The 25,338-nt window shown below is 42.3% G+C and overlaps 1 protein-coding gene and 1 long non-coding RNA gene across 2 annotated transcripts in view; one reads left to right on the top strand and one right to left on the bottom strand.

Annotated features, from left to right (window-relative positions):
- The window catches only part of BMPR1B (bone morphogenetic protein receptor type 1B), an 87,448-nt gene extending 75,282 nt beyond the window's left edge, over positions 1–12,166 (bottom strand). Inside the window, exon 1 of the mRNA XM_081020921.1 lies at positions 11,988–12,166. Within this exon, the coding sequence (XP_080877047.1) occupies positions 11,988–12,060 (73 nt within the window). The 5' untranslated portion in view covers positions 12,061–12,166. The remainder of the gene's footprint in view (positions 1–11,987) is intronic.
- On the top strand, positions 3,409–12,703 carry LOC308485474. The gene is made up of 3 exons (XR_013990547.1): positions 3,409–3,468; positions 9,731–9,826; positions 12,153–12,703. It is a non-coding gene; the product is annotated as an uncharacterized lncRNA (long non-coding RNA).
- The last annotated feature ends 12,635 nt before the right edge of the window (positions 12,704–25,338 follow it).

Raw genomic sequence — 25,338 nt, forward strand, 5'->3', positions numbered from 1 at the left:
CCAAACCCATGCCTAAGGTGCACACTTCCATTAGAAGTAAAAGTATAGTAACTGGAGATCATTTTGCAAGCACCGTGGCGGTAATTTGCTTCTCAAAACAGTATTCACAAACATATTTTATTGTGGGGGCAGAGACGGGGAGATGACAGTGCTCATCAGAAACCTAAACTGGCGATTGTGGGAGCTCCGAACATCGAATTACCAATGAGCACAAGGGGGAAGAGGAGAATGCATTAATAAAACATTGAAAATGATGAATCAATACTGTAATGCTAGAGTTTAACCTAAATAATATCTGATTAGGCAGAAGTGGGCTCTGCTAACAAAGGGAAATAAAGCAAATTGTTTCCGTTTTACATTCTAGATGGGGAGATGTGCATATAAGTTGTTTTATACACTATTCTTTGGAGGGGTGGAAATCCTTTTTCTAAAATTGTGTTTAAAACCATTTGAAACCCTGAATGGTTGTGATTTTGGACAACCTGCTTGCGGCCGCCACCACCCAGAAAAAACTCCCCCCCTCCCCATATTTGCATGGTCCTAGTTTCTGAAAGCTGTTTAGGCAATCTCTAATGTAGTCTGTACCAAGGACAAAGCTATCTATCAGGATGCAGAGGCTGTGCAGATTAAACAAAAGAGTGTCTTCTTGTTGGGCAATTCCATGACTAAGAGAGTTGAAGCAGCTACTCAAGAATGAATGCTTGAAAGAGCTGGGCAATGGCTGAAGGCAGGTGGTGAGGCAGACACCTTGGGCTCATCCTTACTTCCGTCTGCACCACTGTTTTCCCAAAGTTCAGCACAGAATCGGAACAAACGGCCATCAGGTTTTCCAGCAGATGGCCGTTTGTCCTGACTTAGCACTAAAGAGTGGGTGTTCTGGGGGAAAGCAGCAGGGCAAAGCAAAACTTCTTGGATCTGTGCTTAGAAAGCATAGGACAAGCAGAAAACTGTGTGGATGTGCCCCTTGTTAAAGTGAAGCATGCTGCCTGGGCCTGCCAGCAGTGGTAAGCTAAGCTGCAGCAACATCCTCGTCCCATAGGCAGCCAAGATGGGCATGAGATGGGGCAAGGCGGTGGTGGTGAGGCTAGGGACACCTGCACAGGTGGTGGCCATGCAGTGAGTACATATTTGCGGGACAACCAGCAACAACATGGACCTCCCTTGACTCCCCCACCATCTCTCCTAGCCATCCCAGTGACTGGCAGTGCTATTGCCACTGGGGGGATGCCACTACAACTCTACCTTCCTTCATACATCACTCCTGGGGGCTGGCGGGTGCCTGGTGGGGATACTGCCCAGAAGAACACTATGCATGCCATCTAGAGTTCCATGGAGGGATATACAAAGCTAATAAATCCATCTGTCACTCCTACAGGCCATGCAAAGAAGGTGGAATCCAATTTTTGCTAGTCAAGTCATCAGCCACTGCCAGCTGCATTCACAGAAGAACTTTTCACAGAAGAACTGTTCCAAAACCACCAAAACAACAAGCAGCTTCTGGAAAGAAGCAGGCTCTTGCTTAGGGTACCCTTTTTGCAAATGAAACGCAGCTGGTTAGGCAAAATATCAGGTATCTCAACAGTGCTTTGATGGGCTAAATCAAGCAGAAGAAAGAGGTGAAATATTGATGAAAATTAAATCTGCAAGGAGGATTCCTTTAAGCTTAAGAGAGAGAAATGGGGGAGGGGGGTTCTTTCTGAATAGAAAAAAACCAAACCCCAACGCCACCCACTTTTCCCCACACTGAGACAGGTCTGATTAAAATGGAGATATTCACATATGTCTTTAAGTTGCTTTTGTTTCATGTAACCAGCTAAGACTTTAGTCCCTCGTACATTCCAGAAGCTAGAGTCACTGGTACTAATCCTGATTAGTGCCATAAACCATACCCACCAATGAAACTACATGGGTAAATTTCTTTCCCAACAATACAGCATCTCAGAATGCAGCCTATTGCAGAAAATAATGGGGTAACAAAGCAAAAAACAAAACAAAACCAGCTAGGAATTAAATTCAAGGAAATATAAAGAGTAGGTAGAGCTTTAACCACAGCAGCACTCTTAGAAGGTCTTTCATGCCACTGATTTTCTTGTGTTGTGCTGGCACTAAAGCTCCTCTTTTGAGAAGTGTCTCCATGAGTGGAGATATGCAAAACATATTGCAGCTTTAGTCTTCTAAGCATTTACCCCCATGGGGCATTCAATAACTGCCAAATACAGGAATGAGTTATCACAGTGATAGCTGTTTTCTCCCTCTAAAGAGAAGTACTTAGGCAGGCGGGCTTCAAGTGTAACTCACATTCATTTCTAGAGACACAACAACATTACAGAAAGCAACATATTTATTCAACTTTTTTGGACGGCAACTTTTTCTTTTTTTAAAGACATTCCAAATAACTTAGCTAGAGACATGTGTCCAATAAAATGCACAGATTAAAATGTATCACTTTGACGCAGTCACTTAATGCAATCCATACTAACCAATTAAATAAATATGTAGATGTAATAAACTTGTCAAATTTTGCTGAGCAGTTAAAATGCAGTGATTTGGGATTATTAGATTGCAGATTTAGAGCCAGGGACTTGTTAGCCTGATTTTTATTTTTATTTTTTTGTACAGTGCCTACTTATGTTAGTTGCTTTACAAATAATAAATATAATCGTTAATAAATATAGACAGCTTCATCTTATGGCTGAAACGAAAAAATGCATTATTACTAGTTTGGAAGATGGCTTGGAATATTATACCTTTTCCACAACGTAAATGGGAGGGAGGGAGGGAGAGATGAAAAAGGATGCCAAGTTTGTGTCATTTCTCCCTTGGGAAAAATCACAGACAAGATAAAATTTCAAGCATCTGTAATACTGAGCACAAGTTGTGTTTACTGAAATTTTTAGCAGGAAATTTAACAGGAATGCCAAGGAATGGATGTAGTGTAAAACCTTGGAGCAACAGTCCTCAAGTCAGTACAGTACCTACAATCCTCTTTTTTTCGGAGGGACACCACTGCTGCAGCTATCACAGTATTAAATATAAACATCCACCCACCCCTGGTTCACATGTCACAGGAAGCCAAATTATGGCTTACTGGGACCGCATGTGTGTGCAGGCACTTGGAGAGGAAGACACAGTTGCTTTCCTCTTCCCTCGTCTCATTTACTTCACACTTAGCATGTTTTCTAAACTTTGACTTGTGGTTAAGCACTCTCCTCAGTCATCATGAACTGTAATCAAGAAGAAACCACCTTGGAGTGAAAAAGACCTGGGAAGAGCAAAGTGGCTGCTAACTGTTCTTTTGAAGCCCACACATCAACACGGCCCTCATAAACCATAGTTTGGTTTACTGTGACATGAGAACCAGGTCATAGGCATGACTCTGTGGTAACAACTGTGCCTACACATGATGCAGAGGGAAGTGAGGGGCAGATGGGGCTTGTCAACCTGAGAAGGTAGCCCATCTAGGAAAAGGTAAACTAAATCTCCACTGCCTTGCAGGACATCTTCGGGGAGGGAAAGGCTAAGGAGTAAATTCTACACAAATCCGGACTGAGGTCCCTATGGTGATTGGATGGAGTCTTGTATTCCTTTTTCCAGAAACTCCTGCAGTTAAGGTGATGCCAAACGTATTGCTCTGCTTTCCTCTGGGCAACCTCAGCAAGGCCCAGAGGGGGGTCTTGTTGTCTGGGCAGCCCAGGACCTCCAGACACACTGCCCAGGGCTTGCGCTCCACAGAGGTCACTTCACACACTGTGATTCACCTCTGGAGGCACACTCCGTTGTCTCCTGAGGCAGACAGGTGGCAACTGTCCTTAACTACTGCAACTTCCACTACGTTTTTTCCATATGGTGCCCAATATCATTTTATTCTGGAAAAGTATTATGGAAGAACATGACAGAAGACTGTGACACATTGTCTGTTCCTCATACCGTACACATTCATGTACACACCCTCTATAGAAATATACAGCTAGTCCACAAGTTACAAAGTGGTGGAATTATGTTGGACACCCAGATCTCACCCATTATCCATAAACCAATCATTTTACTCTTTTCTCTGTGTTCTCTAGGTTTTCTTCTTTCCAGCTGGCACTCTGCATACCATGGCTAACGAGCCTGTTAAGTTCCCACTGGGCTGTTTTTAGACATTTTGTCTCACTGTTTGGTTGTTGTTTTTTAAAAAAGAGTTTCCTGTATTTTTGCCAACCTTGGGGCTACCCTGAACATGCTGAAAAAAAATACTTCTGTGTTGCATCTTAGTGCCTACAGTCCATTCCTTGAGGCTTCCAAACCTGTGAAATTTCTACTACAAAGAGCAATACCTTGCAACACAGGTCCTATTGCATAATATCTAGCCACATTTCTTGACACCCTCAAACAATTCTAGAAAAAAATTAGATGAGGCAAGAACTCACAGAACATTTTTGCCTAACCTATGCCAAACATAAAGGTGTTATAATTTCTCACGTTGTGGTACTATTCTTTTGTTAAGTAATACCAAAGGAGATGTTATGTTTGGTTTTTTTGATGACTGATATGGATGCTGCAGACCACTATAATTCATAAGTCATTTTAGCTGTATCTTTGTTAAAACGAAATTTGTTCTTCACAGGTCAAAACTCTTATTTATATCACTATAATAAATCATATGATATAATTTTAATATGCTATATATAATTTTAATTACAGTGGTACCTCGGGTTAAGTACTTAATTCGTTCCGGAGGTCCGTTCTTAACCTGAAACTGTTCTTAACCTGAAGCACCACTTTAGCTAATGGGGCCTCCTGCTGCTGCCACGCCACTGGAGCACGATTTCTGTTCTCATCCTGAAGCAAAGTTCTTAACCCAAGGTACTATTTCTGGGTTAGCGGAGTCTGTAACGTGAAGCGTCTGTAACCTGAGGTACCACTGTATATCATTTTAATATAAAATTTTTATCCTATCCTCTGTTTGCAATCCCTCCCATTTAGTATCATTTATAAATCAGAACAGAATAGTCTTCATTTCTTTGTTAATCTAGGCATACTGAATGCAGGATAGACCCATCCACAATCTCTACCCTGCTGGTCAATGGCTCATTAGAGCACCTTGGCTCTGGTGTTCAGATCCATTGTCTTCCTGACTTATAGGTAGCTCCTTACTACTCACACCTGCTCAACATGCTCAGCTGCTCACTTGCTACCGCTGCTTTAAATCAAACAAATGTCGTGAGGAAGAGGATGCATACCGCCACAGTTCTGATCCAATTCCCCACCCTGTGTCCTACAGCTTCTCTGAAGAGAAACCAAGAGTGTAGGAAGGTCCAGTAATCACAGATTTACAATTTCTCACCTAGGTAAAGGTAAAGGGACCCCTGACCATTAGGTCTAGTCGTGACCGACTCTGGGGTTGTGGCGCTCATCTCCCTTTATTGGCCGAGGGAACCAGCGTACAGCTTCCGGGTCATGTGGCCAGCATGACTAAGCCGCTTCTGGCGAACCAGAGCAGTGCACAGAAACGCCGATTACCTTCCCGCCAGAGCGGTACCTATTTATCTACTTGCACTTTGACGTGCTTTCAAACTGCTAGGTTGGCAGGAGCAGAGACCGAGCAACAGGAGCTCACCCCGTCGCGGGGATTTGAATCGCCAACCTTCTGATCGGCAAGCCCTAGGCTCTGTGGTTTAACCCACAGCGCCACCCGCGTCCCTACTGCTGCCCTAAACTATGGGTGTACCAGATTTCAACTATCTACCTGGTTTGAGAATACCCAAACTGGGGGTAGCCAATGTGATGTCCCTTCCGGATGCTAGCTCCAGCTGGGAGTTGCAGTTCAAAACATCTGGAAGGAATCACGTTACCAACCCCTGATCTAATTTTTTTGAGAAAAGAACACTGGCCCAATGTGGACATCACACTAAGCTTTCAGTTCTGACTTAGTAAGGAGAGATGGACACAAGCTAAATGAAGCTGCATGTAGCTCCTTTCCAGTTGCTTTGCTCCTCCCTTCATGAGCAATGAAACTATGGTCTATAATCATAGAACAAACCTCAGCTACAGATCATGGTTAAGAATGGGAGATCTAAACCAGGGGTCAGCAAACCTTTTCAGCAGGGGGCCCGTTTACTATCCCTCAGACCTTGTGGGGGGCCAGACTATATTTTGAAGAAGAAAAAATGAACGAATTCCTATGCCCCACAAATAACCCAGATATGCATTCTAAATAAAAGCACACATTCTACTCATGTAAAAACACCAGGCAGGCCCCACAAATAACCCAGAGATGCATTTTAAATAAAAGGACACATTCTACTCATGTAAAAACACGCTGATTCCTGGACCGTCCGCGGGCCAGATTTAGAAGGTGTAATAGGAATTGGCGATTGGGCCAGATCCAGCCCCCAGGCCTTAGTTTGCCTATCCATGATCTAAACCAGGCTTCCTCAACCTCGGCCCTCCAGATGTTTTGAGACTACCGTTCCCATCATCCCTGACCACTGGTCCTGCTAGCTAGGGATCATGGGAGTTGTAGGCCAAAAGCATCTGGAGGGCCGAGGTCGGGGAAGCCTGATCTAAACCATAATCTTGGGCTCAGACAAACTTCAGCATAGCTGCCCCACCATGCTTTGCTTAAAGGACCAGGGAAGACCACAGCAGGTGCAAGCTCCCCCCCCCCCAGGAGCCAGCATGTTCACATGATCACACTCGTAATCCATAGTCTGGCCCCATCTGCACTATACATATGAAGTCGTATCATACCACTTTAATTTGTCATGGCTTCCCCCCCAAAATCTTAAGAACTGTTGATTTTAAAAGTGTTGGGAATTGCTTAGAGACACCCCACCCCAAATCCCCTCACAGAAGTACAATTCCCAGAGTTCCCTGGGAAGAAGGATTGATTGTTAAACCACTATGGGAAATGTAGCTCTGCGAGAATATGGAGTCTCCTGAAAGCTCCCTGCCCCATAGCAAACTACAGTTCCCTGGATTCTTTGAGAGAAGCCATTGCTGCTTCAAATGTATAGTGCAAATGAAGCCCATGATCTGTAAACTATGCCTGTGGGTTCATTGTCGCTACCCCCACCAATGGTTTCCTACTGTAGTAAAAGGGACACCTCTTCTACTTTTGACCTGGAAATACCTTGGGGTATCTTTTTAGTCTCTGTGTGAAAACAAGTATAAATATCCTAATTTTAAGTGAAGTAAGATAGATTTATCTTTGCCTATGTATGCAGCAAATATCAGGGTTCTATGTAACTAACAAATGCTCCTATCAGCAAAGGAAAAAGCAAGGAGGATGACTGTGTATGTGAATGGACGAATATTGTTGGATGAATATTGATAACATATCTCATGTTAAACTGAATTAGTTCTCCTAATTTGACTTTGTATTCCTTCATATTTATTTTACTTTTTCTCATGTTTCCCATTTGGAATAGGCCTAATAAGACAACAAAATTCCATTTCATTGGGTAGAGAGATTGTCAGTGTTTGCCTTTCAGCTGTCCACTGCAGGTTTCCTGCATAAATCTTTCCACGCCCTTACAGATGTTCATATCTTAGTACAGATCTGTTTCCCTTGAGGGTCAGCCAAACTATTAAGAATCTGTGTTTTAATGTGGGAGGAGCTGCCCAGCATCTGGCAATGGAATATAACCTATATATTTAAAATCTGTTTAAGGCTTCTTTAATTTTTCCAAAGCCGCTCCTTCAACTTCCTCAGTAATATTGGAACGTTTTCTTCCTAATGGGTCCTCCGAGATTAAAAACGAGCACCTGTGCTTGTACAATCCGATTTTCACACAGAATCTGATCTGCAGCAGTATGCTTACTTGGAAACAAGTTTTTGCAATGGAGCTTCCTTCCCAGAAAATGCTCTGGGATGCTAAAAGGAGTGGAACAAAGAATGATGGAAAATTAATGTCTCTCAAACTAGCACCACATCTTACAGAACAGCAGGAAAGATAGCCAGCCACAAATGACTCCAGCACAACAGTAAACATATTTCCAAAATTCTAGAAACCCATGAAGTAGATTTGGAGCACATTCTTATATTCAGTATCTGCTGGCAATAGGATTTGATGGAAACCATGAAACACCAACAGATTGCCATGAACACTTCTGCCACCAAAACACACACCAGCAAAGATACAGTGGCAGAACAGGTGAATTTGGGTACACTCATGCATCTTACAGGAGTTACACAGGAAACACAAAATCCTATAAACCTTGAGTGGTATTTAACTGTTTTATTAAGAGTGGACTCATTTTAACTGATGGACCTAACTTATGTTCATTAAATTTAATGGATCTAATCAGAGTACAACTTAGCTGCATGTTACCCCTTTAATTCACAATCATAGTTTAATAAGAATAATTTTTGTTTTTTAATACCCCGCCCAACTGGCTGGGTTTCCCCAGCCACTCTGGACAGCTTATAACATATCTAAAAACATAAAACGTCAAGTATTAAAAACCTCCCATTCCAGGGCTGCCTTCAGATGTCTTGTGTCATTTTCTATCTCCTTGACATCTGAAGACAGGGTGTTCCACAGGGAGGGCACCACTACTGAGAAGACCCTCTGCCTGGTCCCCTGTAACTTCACTACTCGCAGTGAGGGAACCGCCAGAAGGCCCTCGGAGCTGGGCCTCAGTGTCCGGACTGAGCGATGGGGTGGAGACGCTGCTTCAAGTATACTGAGTCAAGGCCATTTAGGGCTTTAAAGGTCAGCACCAACACTCTGAATTGTGCTGGGAAATGTACTGGGAACCAGTGAAGATCCTTTAGGACCAGTGTTATGTGGTCTCGGTGGCCGCTCCCAGTCACCAGTCTAGCTGCAGCATTCCAGATTTGTTGTAGTTTCTGAGTCACCCTCAACACCCTCAAAGGTGGCCCCATGTAGAGCACATTGAAGCAGTCCAAGCAGGAGATAACCAGGGCATGCACTATTCTGGTGAGACAGTCTGCGGACAGGTAGAATCTCAGCCTGCGTACCAGATGGAACTGCTAGACAGCTGTCCTGGACACAGAATAGAACTGTGCCTCCATGGGCAGCTGTGAGTCCAAAATGACTCCCAGACTGCGCACCTGGTCTTTCAGGGGCACAGTTACCCTGTTCAGGAACAGGGAGTCCCCCACACCCACCTGCCTGTCCCCCCAAAACAGTACTTCTGTTTCAACTTCAATCTGTTAACCACCATCCATCTGCCAACCACCTTTACCGCCCTCAGTGGATCTGATTTGAAGAAGAGGTAGAGCTGGGAATCATTTGCATACACATACACAGAAGCCTACCAATATGTTCTCTAACCTATGAGAGGAAAAAACGATACATCTTTGAGAAAAGTTTTTTTTAAAAAAAACAAACCACCAACCATACATTAATTTATTTGTATCAAAGGACTGCCCCTTCCAGTTCTTATACTTTATGGCCAGGGTTTGGAACTTCAGTCCCAAGGGCCAAATGTAGCCTTCCGGCCACCCACCTCCTACAGGCCACTTCCTCCTTGAACATTCTTGCCTGGTGGTTCTCCAGTGGTTCTGGTTTCATCTCCAGGGACAGCTGAAGAAGGTAGCAGTAGATTAGTGTTCCTCAGCCCCATGACTCTTGAGCTATGTGGTGCCAAAGAACACTCTATTGTATCCTGTGCTGTTTAACATCTATCTATATGAAATCACCAGGAGTGGTCAGTGGGAGATATGGAATGAAGTATCATCAGGGCACTGATCAAACCCAACTTTTTTTCTCGATAGCATCTGAATCAGGAATGGTCAAGCAGGCCCTGATGTCCAGATGCAGTGGTGGACTTTGAGGGCTAACAACTGGGTCAGAATCCTGGCGAGTCAGAGGTGGGGGATTCCCAGGATGAGAAGTCAGTAAATGGGGTCCCAGTCTCCCTGAATGTAGTGTGTAGTTTGTGGGTGCACCTTGATCCGTTTTATATCTATGCATGTGTTCAGGTTTTTCTTCTGTTTTGGTTTTCTACTAGTTTTAAGATTATAAATCTAATAAGTGCAATAAGTAAATAAATAATAGATCTAGCCCTGTTACTGGGGGCGTAGGTCTCCTCAGTAGCTAAGGGTGCATTTGACCACCTATGGCTGGTAACAGTGCTTTTCTTCTGGGTGGATGCAGGGGTACGCATACCCCTAAACATTTTGTGAATCTAAGTTTGGCCTCATTGAGGGGCAGTATTTTAATATGAGTAGGAAAATGAGAGTATCCCTAAACATTTTTTAAAGAAAAGAAGCACTGACTGGTAAGGTGGCTCTGACTGTTTTTTAATCGTGACAGCCTGACCACACTTGCCCATGCATTAGTAACATCAAGTTTGGATTACTGCCATACACTCTATGTGGGGCTACTCTTGAGGTTGGTCGGGCAGCAGCAGCAAGTGCAGAACACAGTGGCTAGGTTGTTTGGGGGGGACAAACTACTATCAAGGTACAACACGATATTTTCTGGATTTGCACTTGTTTCCAGTCTGCTACCAGGGAAAGTTCAAGATTTTGGTACTAACATGTAAGATCCAATACAGCTCAAGACAAGGTTACTTGAGAGAACAGTTACAGATAGGTAGCCGTGTTGGTCTGCCATAGTCAAAATAAAAAAAATCCTTCCAGTAGCACCTTTAAGACCAACTAAGTTAGTTCTTGGTATGAGCTTTCGTGTGCAAGCACACTTCAGTGTATCTGAAGAAGTGTGCTTGCACACGAAAGCTCATACCAAGAACTAACTTAGTTGGTCTTAAAGGTGCTACTGGAAGGATTTTTTTTATTTTGAGAGAACAGCTTATTCCTTATATTCCCAGTAGATCACTGTGTTGTGCAGGAAAATTTCTCCTTAAAGTCCCCAAAATATCAGATGCAAGAACTCAGAGCAGGGCCTTCAGTGTAGTGGCCCGTTTTGTGGAGCAGCATCCCTGCTGACATACAACAAGCAAACCACTAGATGTACTTTCCAGAAACAACTGAAGACAATTTCGTTTACACAAGCTTTTCCAGCCACATGAAAATATATCTGTGTCAGGTTTAAAAACAATACAGAAGAAACACCTATATTTAGTTACATTTGTACTTTTTAAAACAATTTTTAGCTGTTTTATGTTATGTTTGTAACATGCCTTGTGACAAATGCAAAAGGTGATTCATGAATTAATTAAATAACAACTAGAATGGTCCTAAGTTCTGGCTTCTGTCAGAGCATCTTCAGAATTCTAAAGATACATCATCCTCATAACTAAACCGTTAACTAAACACATTTATTTATATCGGTTTGTCTTCAGTTCAAAATCTCCCTTTGGTGAATGTCGATTTATACATTCTTTCAAAACTTCCCAGATGCTTGTTTCCTGTGCAGTTCATTCATTAACTTCACTCTTCTCTTTCCCCTTTTTAAAATGAGAACCTTTTCAGTCCTTTTAAACAAGCTAAAAGTTATTATGCTGACTCATGTTTCCCAATCATTTGGATTCAACTCAGCTTCCTTTTTAAAAAGTAATCTTTTAAAAAAATAAGAAGGCATAAATCTCTAAATTCCCGCTTAGATTTTTTTTCTTTTTTGCATAATTTTATTCCAACACATCACTGAAGTAATTTCAAAGAACTGTATCAACAGTGTAAGAACAAACATCAGTTGCTACTGATACCAAAACGACCTTAACGGCTTTTTGCTGCTTCTATAAACTTCAGAACGCTATCACCCTACTCAAAAGCAAACGGCAACGTGACAAAAATGCAGGGAAGGCGAAGAAAAATTCAGTAAAGTAGAGGCTTGCAAGTTTAGCATACATCAGCTTTCAATTCCCATGCACTGCCCTAATGGTGTTGTGCACAAGCTATTAAACTGCTGAACTTTTTTTTATTTTGCACAAAGCTCCGGTGGCTTGCAAACTCCAAGCTACTCTCCCCTAAGCTTTCCATTTCACAATAGCAACAGAGCAGTTAGAGGCTATCTTCAGCTCATCAGCACCCTGTCAGAAGTACATTGCACAACATTTTATCTCCTTACCCCTGGTGTGCATCCAGAGCAGCATGAGGAGGGAAACGTGAAACCTCCAGTTTGGTTCTTCTAGCCAGTTCATTGCAGTAGCAGCAGCAGCAGCAGCAGCAGCAGCAGTGATTTGCTTGTGGTTTAAATCTCCCGTTTCTTTCCTTTTCTTATTTCACTTTGCAGCCCTTTTGCACTCCCGCCTCTCTCAGATCCTCACATGAGTCTTGCCAGCAAAGCCTGGAGAGGAGAAGGTGAAAGACAAGCCTGTTACAAACTGGTTCTGTCACCACATAGTCCTCAACTGATCACCCTCGTGGGGAGGACAACAAAAGGGCAGCAAGGCTCTCAAGCCGGACTGGATTCCTGAGACAGGAGCATGGACTGATCGCTGCCCACACTGGGAATGTGTGTAAACTTAGAAGCTGCAGCCAGAGAGACAGAGACAGAGAGATTTCAGCTCCTCTCTTCTCTTTTACACTCATGTGCACAAAACAAAGCCAGGAGATCCTTGAGGAATACAAAGAAACTACCAAACTGCCAGGCGTTCTTATGAAAACAAAAGTACAATTGTGATTTCTTCACTTCGAATTAGCTTGTTAACCATGCTTTGCACTGAGCAACAGAAAGTTGTGCAGCTTCAAATTATGAGGTTTTAAAAAGTTGTTTGTTTGGCTTCTCATTTCGGCCTATTCCCGAGGAACCAAGGCAAAAATAAAAGCTTTTTAAAAATGGCATTTTAAGTAAACCGAGCTTTAGATCACTGTGTCTACCACTCAGCACCAGTCATACAGTGAGGCAGAAGGAAGTGGGCACATCAATCTGCAGGTTTTAAAGGGTGATTAATCATCAGTAATATTTTTTCGTTGTTTCTATAGTGATGGGTAATATTACTCAAACTGGCCTTTCCTAAACACAGGCTAATTTCGGCTCATTTTTGATCAGGCCCAATTACTATTTTAAGCACAGCTCCATCAAAGCTCCATCACACTTTTGGAGACGTCACTGGAAACGCAAGATCTGGAACAAGCTGGGGCTCTGAATGCTCTCCATCGCTTCTGCAAGGCTCCCTGCTCTTCTCCTTAAATCTCTGCATGGAACGCTGGTGCCCCAGAAGTGTCCTTTCATAAGAACCCAAAGCACCATGAGTCTATAATTTCCTTGGCTCCTTGGTGCCAAGAATGCACGCTGAGGATTCCTAGGAATTGTACCATTCAAGGGTTCCTTTGCTAAGGATCCAGAACTACTGGGAAATGACATCGCACATAGCTTTTGTCACTGCAAGGCCTAATGAATGCCTAGCTCCTTGCATCCTTCCTGTAAGGCAAGTTTCAGCAGTGAGGTGGCTGGAGGCTGCTCCTGGGGAGGTAGGGACTCGGCTTATTATGAGCTAAGCTCAAATTCCAGAAATCTGGAGGTGGAAGGGAACAACTACTCTAGAAATTTTGGACTTGGGAAGTTTGATTCTGAAGTTTGGGTGCATCACTATTAGACAACAGTCCTATGCCCTCTTACCTGTGGGTAAAGGTAAAGGTAAAGGGAACCCTGACCATTAGGTCCAGTCGTGGACGACTCTGGGGTTGCGGCACTCATCTCACTTTATTGGCTGAGGGAGCTGGCGTACAGCTTCCGGGTCATATGGCCAGCATGACTAAGCCGCTTCTGGCGAACCAGAGCAGAGCACGGAAATGCCGTTTACCTTCCCGCCGGAGTGGTACCTATTTATCTACTTGCACTTTGACGTGCTTTCAAACTGATAGATTGGCAGGAGCAGGGACTGAGCAACGGGAGCTCACCCTATCGCGGGGATTTGAACCGCCGACCTTCTGATCGGCAAGCCCTAGGCTCAGTGGTTGAGACCACAGCTCCAAGCCCGGTTAAAAACTCACTGGGACTTACGCCTGCAAAGACATGGAGAAGATGGCACTGCTAGTTACTAAAATGTCTGGGGCCAAACCCGGCTCCACTTTGTAAGCCTGGGTTCCTGATGTTTTTGCAAGATAGTATGTCCACTTGCTTTTGGGCGCCCACAATGGCAGATTAGCCATAACCCCAATATCAAAATATAGCAGTACAGGTTGTTTGTAGTTTAATGTTATATATTTACTGAGCAGCCACAAACCCTCTTCTGTGGATAACAAATAGGTTATTTTGATCTGATCAAAGAAAGGTTGTGCAGGTGAGATACATCTATGCTCTTCAACAACCACAAAACATATTGTTTTGACACAAGACTCAGTCTTTCATGATGAATTTAGAAGTTAAACTAGGTGAAAAGGATTGTGCACACTGAATCAAAAAATACAAGCATACCAGTATACCAACAGTGGGGGGGGATCATTAAAAATATACGTATATGCAAAATATTACTGAATATATTACAGAAACCAATATTTCACCATTTCTTACCATATATACTTTATACAAAGTTTTTTTTATTAAAAAAAATCACAACATCACATTATTGCAATTTTAAAAATGGGTCATAATTCAGTAGTAAAACATTAGCTTTGTATGCAAAAGTTCCCAAGTTCAAACTCTGGTGTCTCCAGTTAGAGCTTGTTAAGTCTCCACCCGGAGAGCTGCTGCCGGTCAGTATCAGCAATACTGAACTAGACAAACCAATGGTGCGACTGAGTACAAAGCAGTTTCTTATGTTCCAAAATCAGCAGGACACCCTTTTGTTTCGTTTCTTTCTTAAAAGTGGTTTCTCTAAGGGTCTGATCTTAATTGAAAGAATTCCCAGTTCTGAAAATAACAACCAAACATCTGGCCCAAACAATACTGTTGTCCTTATAATACTGCAAGAAAAAGGCAGCGTGCGGAGAAGACTGTTTGGGGGGTAGGACATGTCAGGAGTTCAGCCTACACTCGAGTAGGACCCTGGTAGAGACACATGCCTGACTGGCATGTTCTCTCCCTCCTGGTTGTTCTTTCAGGAGCTTCAAAAGCTTTCTTCTGCCTGAACATCACAGCGACCGATGCCAACCAAAACTGGCACACATAGGGTTCCGCAGAGTTTGCACAGTTGCGTAACAGACCTCAGCAACTCAGCATTTTGGCTAATCTACTTTATTTACATATAAACACACACGGAGCACTGTAACATGGCTCCCTCTCTCTCTAGCATCAGACAGCAAAGAGAAAAAACAAAGGACAAAAGTCCCACTTCATGGAACACAGTAACACAAACATCCTGCCTCCGTCACTTCCCACTCTGTGGAGTCAAAATATACACCATCATGTGAAAGACAACAATCCCATGACTGCAATCACGGAGCAGGAATTCTAACAGGACAGTGGTGACCACAAGGATGGCCAGAACTGAAACATGAAGTGAACTAGAGGGCAGTGTGAAGAAGCAGGAGGAACAGAGGCATTATGAGTTCCATACTTGGCATTTCCTCCTAGACTGTGGAAGGCAGAAACATAGGGCAACAGGAATGTGTGTCCCCATTCCTGGGCAGGGAAATAGGAACAGAGGGAGGAAGGAGCATGGTGGTGTTCAGTGAGGGGACTCAAAAACTATCTGAAGAGGAACCCCTTCCTGAAAGAGGTGAAGAATAAGCAGACACAGAGGATTTGGCATAAAAAGCCATCTCCACCCCCAGGCTGGCTCCTACAGGGTTTCATGCACCAAAGTCTGGTCAAAGCAGGGATTAACACTGTAAATAACTACATAAAATAAATGCTGAAGATGCTGCTGTCTTTATTTTTTGTTTGTCTGAGTCATTTTTAGACCGCCTTTCCATCCAAGAATCCCAAAGGAATTGGAATAGAATTCAAACACTAACTGTACCCCAACCATACCCACTCAGAAGTAAATCTAGAGGATTAAATGGAGATTACTTGTATGCAAGTGGGCCCAAAGCATTGTAACACGTGTAAACATACATTAAAAACATACGTAAAATCAAAATCAAATTCAAAAGGAGACAATGGCTTGGTTCGCACAATATTATGAACTTAGTGACACTGTGGCTGCATTCACCTCACAATTTGTTCTATTTTCACTACGTTTCCCCAACATTGTATTTGAGTTTTCACAGGATGTAAAAGCCAATTCCAGAACTATAGTGGAATATTTCTGTATTATTTACAGGTTATTATTCCAAAAGTAGCTTTTATGTTGTGCAAAAGCTCAAATATAATGTGGAACGTAAGAGTCATGAAAATCAAATAAACTGTCATGTGAATGCAGCCTGAATGGATACTGGATCTCCCAGAGAGCAGTTTATACTCACTTAGTTCCTCCCTTGCCTTTTCTGCTAATGCACTGCATGAGCAAAACCAAGGTTTGACTTAATGTGGCCTCTGAACTAGGACTTGTGGTTAAGTTCACTCCTCATCAACCACAGGCTAAGAGGTTTGGACCTGGAACAACACTACATTGTGAAGTAGTGACATACCTGGGTGGGGAAGAGGCTTCCCCCACCATGACTAATGGGGATGGAGGCTTAGACAAATTCTCCAAGATCAAAGGCAGCATGCTTCTGGAATAACAGCTAGGGGTGGCAACTGCCCTCACGTGCTGCTTATGCGCTTTACAATAAACATGTGGTTGGCCTCTGTAGGAAGGAAGATACTGGGCTGGAAACCCCCAAATAAAATTAATTACATATTTTGCAAAGTTGTTTGCTTGCTATGCATCTGGACATTTCTTAATGTTGTGTGATGGTTCCTCAGTTCAAGGAGCAGGTTTCTATCTATGTTTGGATAACAGTGGCTGCCATTTCTAAACATTTCAAAACAACACTGTTTTTAACCACTGATTTTAAAACTGCACTGATGTTGTTGTTGTTGTTGTTTGGAATTCCAACCAATGCCAGGTACAAGACTCCTAGTATAATTAAAATCTCTAGAAAACATTTACATGATAAAGTGCAATTTCCAGTGACGGTACATATTCACTTGGGCATAGCCAGATGTTGATGGACGTCAGCTCCCATCAGCCCCAGCTAGTATGGACAAAGGTCAGGGATGATGGGAGCTGTAGTCCAATGACATTGGGAGCCCATTGACTACCCCATTCTACACCAACACCTCACTGCCCTCTGAGCTACCAAGGATGGGACATCAATGAGAGAAGTAACCATGCAGCCGCCATGATCAAAACGTGCACAGATTAGTCTGAGTATCATATGGTGAGGTTTCAACATCAACCATATTACAGGAATAATGCTATAAATCGGGCCTATGTACATATCATGCAAAACTGAAAGCGAAGATAAATATTGATCATAAAAGGTAAAGAGAACAAACGAAACACAGAGAGAAAGAGCTATCTCCCATCTCTCTCCTTTCTTTCTGAACAGGTGTCATTTGTACATGTTTGTACTAGCTAGCCCAGGAACCTATTTGTGGCTCATCTCACAACATTTTTCATGTCACAAAACTGATTCTATTACAGTTCCTAATGTATCGTGAACGTGTCTGCTTTGTTTCAACGCCACTTTGCGAGTTTCCTAACAGAACTTACTTGTCAGCATATGCAGTGCTTGCAAAAGTGTGGTTTATCCATCACTGTCACGCCACTTTAGAGAAGGAAAGGGCCAATATACTCATGAGGACTGCTTCTGCTTCTATCTAGACCAAGCCCATAGCCTACCAAGACTATACGCACATTAGCAGCTTAAAATGGAGTGAGGTTGTCGCCCCCGCCCCCTGTATTTCAAGTCACATTTGCACACTGTTGTACATACCAGAGAGGGGGTGGGCATGGGCATTGTCTTTTGGTTTTCCCACCCCTACGACTTCCCCAACACAACTCCCCCCAATTCATGAAGCTGTCATCTGCATACAGTGGTACCTCGGGTTACAAACGCTTCGGGTTACAAACGCTTCGGGTTACAAACTCCGCTAACCCGGAAGTAGTACCTCGGGTTAAGAACTTTACCTCAGGATGAGAACAGAAATTGCATACTGGCAGCACGGCGGCAGCAGGAGGCCCCATTAGCTAAAGTGGTACCTCAGGTTAAGAACGGTTTCAGGTTAAGAACGGACCTCCGGAACGAATTAAGTTCGTAACCTGAGGTACCACTGTATGCACAATGGCTATCTCAAACGTGCACACCTCAGACTAACTGCAAAGTCACTTTGGCTTAAACTTTCGTATTGAGGGAAAACCCATCAAACAGTAGTATTTCTCAAGAAACTTCAGGATAGGTCTGCTCCATTGTGGGTAATGCCATGTGTACATGGATACAAAAAACCAGCAGTGGGACCATGCTGAAACCAGAGTAAACAGTAATGTTGTACACAGCCTTTCCCTCTACAGTGGTGCCCCGCAAGATGAATGCCTCGCAAGACGAAAAACTCGCTAGACGAAAGGGTTTTGCGTTTTTTGAGTCGTTCCGCAAGACGAATTTCCCTATGGGCTTGCTTCGCAAGACGAAACGTCTTGCGAGTTCTTGCGAGTTTATTTCCTTTTTCTTAAAGCCGCTAAGCTGTTAATAGCCGCTAAGCCGTTAATAGCCGCTAAGCCGCTAATAGCCGTGCTTCGCAAGACGCAAAAACCGCAAGACGAAGAGACTCGCGGAATGGATTAATTTTGTCTTGCGAGGCACCACTGTACTTCCAATGTCACAGCACAGCTAAAGTTTAAGAAGTCTGGCTGCTAACTTGGAGGTTGGTGGTTCGAACTCACCCAGGGATGGCTGTGGGCAGGATTCCTGCATTGCATAGGGCTGGACTAAATGACCCTCAGGATCCCTTCCAACTCTACTCTTCTAAAATTCTGTGATACTTCATTGGGGCAACAGCCATTTCTTACACCAGTAAGCTTCTGACTTTAAGAATCCAGCAACATATAAAAGATGCCACTGAATCGGCAGCCCATGACAAAAAAATCATGCTACGTCTGCATCTGAATCCAACCCTGAAATAAGAAGGGACATGTGCTGATAGTTCTGACGCGAGACCAACAAGCATCCTTATCTCCTTGGTAAGAGAACAGAGCCTGCTGAGCTGTATAATGCTAAGGGAATTCTACTGGGAGGCTCAGGTTTTACTCAGTTTTATTCCTGCTTTCATATTACTGGTGCAATTAGGAAGTCAGACTGTATTCGCTGATACTAAGTAAGTATCAAGGGTCCTATATGTGGCAACAACAGTGTGATTCAAAATAAATAAAGCGTGTAACTACTAAGATTATGCCAGTTTTGTAAGTAGACGTCAAGGCTTTTGGAGTTTTGCATTTAATCCATATTACATTTTCCCACTGTATAAGGTTAGCACAATTACTATTAAATCCTGTCCGGGGGGGGGGGGTCCTTGAATAAAAAAATATATATCCAAGATAATATAAATATAGAAGGGGGAATCTCGCTTGTTTCCATAGTTTGGAAAATGACATCATTGTTTCCATGCTTGTTAATCTTATCAGCCATGTAACTCTAGCTCTTTCTTTTTTTTATGCTGATCATCTTATTATGTGCTTTAGAAAGCCACTGAATGCATTAGGTAAAGGAACAAAACCAACAGCCACACATTAATTGCAACAAGAAATTCTGCCTTGCTCCCTCTTCAAGCCCAAACCAACTATGATACTAAATTGGGAAAGATTAACAGTCATGCTTCTCTTTTTTTTTTTAATGTTATCTTTAGTAAATGTTTGCTACTAAAATCCATATGCTTCAGTTGTTTTTTTAAAAAAAAAATCATAAATTGTTCAGAAAAGAAGTCACTGAGAAATGACTGTATGCCAAAAGTTCCTCTACACATACTAGAATTACTATTAATTTTTTACAATATACAATTCACTCCGTATGTTAGCAGTGTTGATAAATGCTCAGTCACTACAAGGCCAGTTGTTCTGCGTCAATGTTATCACAAATGATATCCTTAGAAGAAGAAAGCTGATTGTGCGATATGCGTTATGTTCTGGTTTGTTGGCCAGCTGCTTGTTCCTAGCAGAAAGGTGTAAATTCTCAAGGAAGAAAGCTAGCCTACTTCATAGTCACTTTCATTTCCTCATCCTGTGCGCATACACTTGAAAAGAAAGAATCAATTTAAATGGGATGCTCCGTGGGCACAAGCATGCAGGAAATTGTTTTCTTTTGTGGCATTTCATGTGTCTTGCATCTCATTTCTCATAACGAATCCTGTCTGAACACATGGCATTACCACATGTCAGGAATCAGTGAACTGGAGCAAGCGCCGTACTGATGCGCTAATGTTGCATGTGGGTTGCCAAGGGACCATGTTATATGTGAAGCATCATGGTGTCGGTTTTAAATCAGGTCCCAAATCCCACAAGTCTTCTGCTTTGTAGATCTGGGCTAAAACCATTCGGCCCAGTTTCCCAATCATTATCAAAGCGCTTTGATACAGCCTTTTCTTTTTGAAGCCAGATATAATTTTTTTCCTCCCCAGTCCATTCCCAGCTCTCAACATTCCACATCACAGGCCAGTAGCAACCAGTAGCAGAGAACTTGTTTCAAACTCCCAGTGAAAAGACTAACACTTTGTTACAAATAAACAATCCAATCCAATCACCCCACCACCCCCTTGAATGAGCAGCATTATATTCCAAGCACGTATTCCCTTGCTTTTCAGAACGATGCTAGGTCTCGCCTGCCGCCCTCAACCTTCCAAGGCGAGGGGAGAAAATCCCATAACTTTTCCAAAGCCTGCAGAGGATGATTTGTGTTCTCGCTTATGGGGTATGACTGTCACTGTTGATCTGCTTTCAGGCCTAGATTACATGTGATAAGGGCTGACCTTATTTGAGTATTCACACATTATGCACTCATGGAGTGCAAGCCAGGGAAACAAAAGTCCCTCAGATGTTCTGTGCATCAATCAAGCTCACAGCAGGGAGGCTGCCAAACTTTTCTTCCATTTAACTGATGAGAGGAAAGGAGAGTCCAAGGCAGACTTAATAAAGTTTAAAGCTGTGCCACAGTAGATTTGGGGCCCATTGTCTTCCCCCCGAAAAAGTGTGGTTTTCAACAGATTCCCTGCAGTTGCTATGAGCAACAATGTCTTAAAGAAATTTAGCATGGGGAAAGGGAACAAACAAATTGGCAGAAATGTGTTGTGTGTCTGTGTATGTGTTTCTTCTTCCTCCAACAGTTCTCTTTAATAAATATAAGCAAATTTCCCATGAACCTACAACATAACATTATTTTAAATGCATATCTTTTTATAAGAAATTGGTGTGTAATTGAGGGAGAATTTCCGGGTACATCACAAAATAGAGAGACAGCAAACCTATGCTCACTTACTCAGGAGTAAGCAAAATTGAACCCAGTGGAACTTAACTCCAGTGTAAATATTTACAGCAATGACTGAGAATACCTAGCCATATACATGTCAAGAACGCAACAATACTTCAAAGAAAACACTGCCTGTAATTGTCAATATTTGTTCTTCTTGTTTGCTTTAAGCATTTTACAAGACTTGCTTATATTTATATTATTTTCTTTATTTCTTCACATTTTCACCCCAACTTTCCTCCAAATTGTTCAGGGTGCATATGTTAATCTATTTTATCCTAACAACAACCCTAAGGGGTAAAGCCAGACTGAGTGAGTTGGGAATTCATTTTAAGGGCACATCCACACCATACATTTAAAGCACATGGCTTTTGCCAAATAATCCTGGGAACTGTGGTTTGTTAAAAATCCTGAGAATTGCAGCTCTGTGAGGGGAAAACTACAGCTCCCAGGTTTATTTTGGGGGAAAGTTGTATGCTTTAAATATGAGATCAATGTGTGCTTTAAATGCATGGTGTGGATTTGCCCCAAATCATCTTAGCCTATATCCAAAATTTTAACCACTTTGCTTCTATTTCTAATAAGCTTTGGCCTTTACTTTTATCCCTTCCATGCTCCAGGTCAAGGATCGCTTCACAAATGTACACATCCTTTATAAATACTCCTCCCTTCCTGTTGTGTCTATTCCTTCAGTTTCTATGTTCCAGTCATGAGTCTCATCGCACTGGGTTTCAGTAATGCCTATTAGGACATACTTGCCATCCTGTATTAAGAGCTCAAATTTGTCTTGCTAGTTTCCCATACTCTGTGAATTAGTATAGAGACAACTAAAATCATGAGTCATTCTCTCCAGCTGCTTCCTCCTTGTAGTTTCCTGCTCTTCAGCAGGTTTCTGGAGCACTGCCTCAATTTCCTGTGCATCAAAGACACTGTTATCCCCCATACCAGGTGTTCTTCTGTCTTGCTCCTCCATAGGATTTAGTTTAAAGCTCTTCTGAACTCAGCAAACACATTCTTGTCAACCACTGTGATGTGCAACTGTTGTAAACAAAAATCTGCCCTTTTCCCCCTTATGGGGTATCCAAGAGCCCATAACCCATCTCTTGCCAGAAGTCCTTCCTCAAGGAAGCAGATACCATGTACAAGAAGACAAACATTTCCTGAAATCAACACCAGTGCAGCCAGTAGTTTACTTCTAGTTCTTTCCTCTTTCTTTCTGAGGCATGACCTTCAAGAGGAAGGAGTGTTGAAAAAGACCACCTGCACCCCAAGGCCCTTCAGCTTCCTGCCCAGAAAGACACAATGAGAAGCCACTATCTTGCATTGCCTTACAAATGTTCCAGTAAGAGTTAACATCTCATTCATCTATCAGAAATCCGCATCTTTGTACCAGTTTTGTAAACATTAATTTAAAGTATGAAACAAAAACTCAACCAATTTCAGTAAAGAAGGAAAAAACACTTTGACAATGAAAAATGTGTGTGTGTAACAATTGTTTTGAATTAGTTTATCATCGCTTAGGCTCGTGTTAATATTTCAATATTTAATAGTCTCTTAGTCGTAATGGGTATGTAAAAATCTCTTTTCATGTAGTCTTACTCTTACACTTCAACCCAGTGCATGTTTACACAGAATTAAGGCTTAATCCCATGTCAGAATGGAAGTAAGCACCACTGAATTCACTGGGACTTATTTCTGAGCGCACCTGTATACAACTTTACTGCAAATCCCCACCCCACCCCTGCTAATGCAGAATGCTAAGGGGCGGCATTCAGTCACTGCTATTCAGAAATTCTTGCCTTCCCACAATCGTTGACCTGAAACCAAGTATTGACAGGTTTAATGATAGTTATGCAGAACTGAAAAGTTTCATGGAGTATATATATTGGTAAAGCCCTTTGGAGACCTAATTTCTTTGTACATGTGCTGGCACCTTCTTATTATGTTTTCCTCTCTTCTCGTATTATATTGGAATCGCCCTGTGCAACTAGGCAGAATAAAGCACCTGTTGTTTTGTCAATTGTTTATCAGTGACAATTTCAGGAGGCAGAGCTTATATTACTAAAGTGGCACTAATAGGAAAACTACACCAGCCAAATTTCTCGTTCCTATAATTTAAAAGCACAGGGACCCTGCCCAGACCTAGCTTTCACACCTTCCAACCTTTAAAAGATGAAAATAGGGATAAGTTTATAACATACCTATTTTTCACTCTGCCCAAGCACTCCTTGCCTCTTCGCACAACGCTGAAAGTTCTACTCTATCAAGAGTAGCCTGTCCTATACAATTTTAAAAGCCAAGAGGGGGGTGGGGAAGAGATAAAGGTATGTTTATAGGCTTCCTATCAAAGTTCTGTGAGTAGGGCAATCAGTGTTGGTTACCCTGAGGCAATACCAGACCAACCTCTTGACAAAAGACTTGTTGATAGCTTGTAATATTCAGGCAACATGTCTCCAGGAGAGCTAAGATGATCGCCAGGAGGAGGAGGGGGCAAGGTGTTTGTGTGTAGAAAGAACAAAAGATTGCAGTTTAGACAGAGACACAAGAGAGCTACATTTTGAGATGTGTAAGTGTCAGGTTCTAGCTATCTCCCTAGAGATCTGATAGTGGACTTTCACTGTCTGTTGCCTCCACCTATATTCAAACCTGTACATTTCAAAATAAGCTCACAATTATTATCAGCCAGCATAAGCCTCCAGTGACTTCTCCCAAAGGAAACCAAACTTGGGTAAACACAGTGCTCTTAGAATTTTTCAGGACTCAGAGGAGTAGGGTGACCTAACAGTAGATTGCTGTGTTACCAACAGCTCACAATACACATGTCTGGTACATGAAATAGCAGAGTGTATATGCTGCATGATACTTTTAGAATTCCATGTGCATGCATTTACATCAGGGGACAAAGAAACTGTGGCTCTCCACATGTTGTTGGGACTCCAGTTCTCATTAGCCCCAGGCAGCATGGACAAGGGTCAGGGATGCTGGGGGGTTGGTCCAGCAACATTTATTATTATTATTATTATTATTATTATTATTATTATTATTAATTTGTATACAGGCAACTCTGCATTTACATGCGTTCAAGGCATGCACAGCGACATGCATCACTGTGAACCCAGAATGGTTTGCTTAAGACTGTCCTGTCTAGTAACTCACAGCAACAAATTTATAATGAGGCTTTCCCACAACAGGCAAAAATTAGGGGGCGGGGGAAGGAGAGTGATTTACCAGGAAGTCGTAAAATAAAACAAAATACTTCTAATGATAACAGCAACAGTAGTGGCTCTCCCTGGTAAACAGAGAATGTTGAAATGTATGTACTTTGTCAAACTTATGGCCCTAAACTAATATGGAATGGAAATGCACCACAAGCTCAATTATGTGCCTGAGACTGCAAGGAGAGTTTCTTTACAAAACAAGTGTAGAGACCCATGTCAACTTGAATACTAGGATGGGAAACATGAAGCACTTTTCTACTACAAAGTATGAATTCACCTCGGTTTTGTTGGGTTAGGTATTGATTTTAAACGCTTGCAAAAGGAAAAGCCTTCCTTTTTTTCCTTTTAAATACCCCACTTCTTAACTATTGCACTGCTTTCTTTATTCCCTCAAATTCTGTCACCTGTCCTCAGTTAAGCAGTGCAGCTGCTTGGTTTATGGGATTTTATTTTATTTTATTGGGAAAAAATTGTTTTATGCATGTGTGTTTTTGTGAAGGAACAGTCCGTGATAATCTCATTAAATCCCTTTCTAACACTTTCCAGTTTGTACAGGATTTTCCTCAGCCTGGGTGAGTGCAGCCCTATATGAGTTGTTTAAACAACCTTCTAGGAAAAGAACATTTAAAAAAACGCAGAGAACAAAGCATCACACTGGCTGACACAGTGCAGAGAAAACAGGACTTAACAGAAAGTGTGAAGCTCAAACAAACAGTGATGCAAACACTCTCTTCATTGGCCTGACCTATGATACAGCATTAAATAGATAATCCTTTATATCCTTTATGTCTATGAAAATATATATCAAGCAGTAAGTACACCTGCAAATAATTTCTTTTCAGTCAGGGTGCATTCTCAAGATCAGTCCATGTGGAGTAGTTCCCAATTTAATGCATTTGCACTTTTTTGTCAAAATTCCACCTAACTGTTCTGGTT

The sequence above is a fragment of the Podarcis pityusensis genome (assembly GCF_964106645.2).
Source record: "Podarcis pityusensis genome assembly, chromosome: 9".
NCBI lineage: Eukaryota > Metazoa > Chordata > Lepidosauria > Squamata > Lacertidae > Podarcis > Podarcis pityusensis.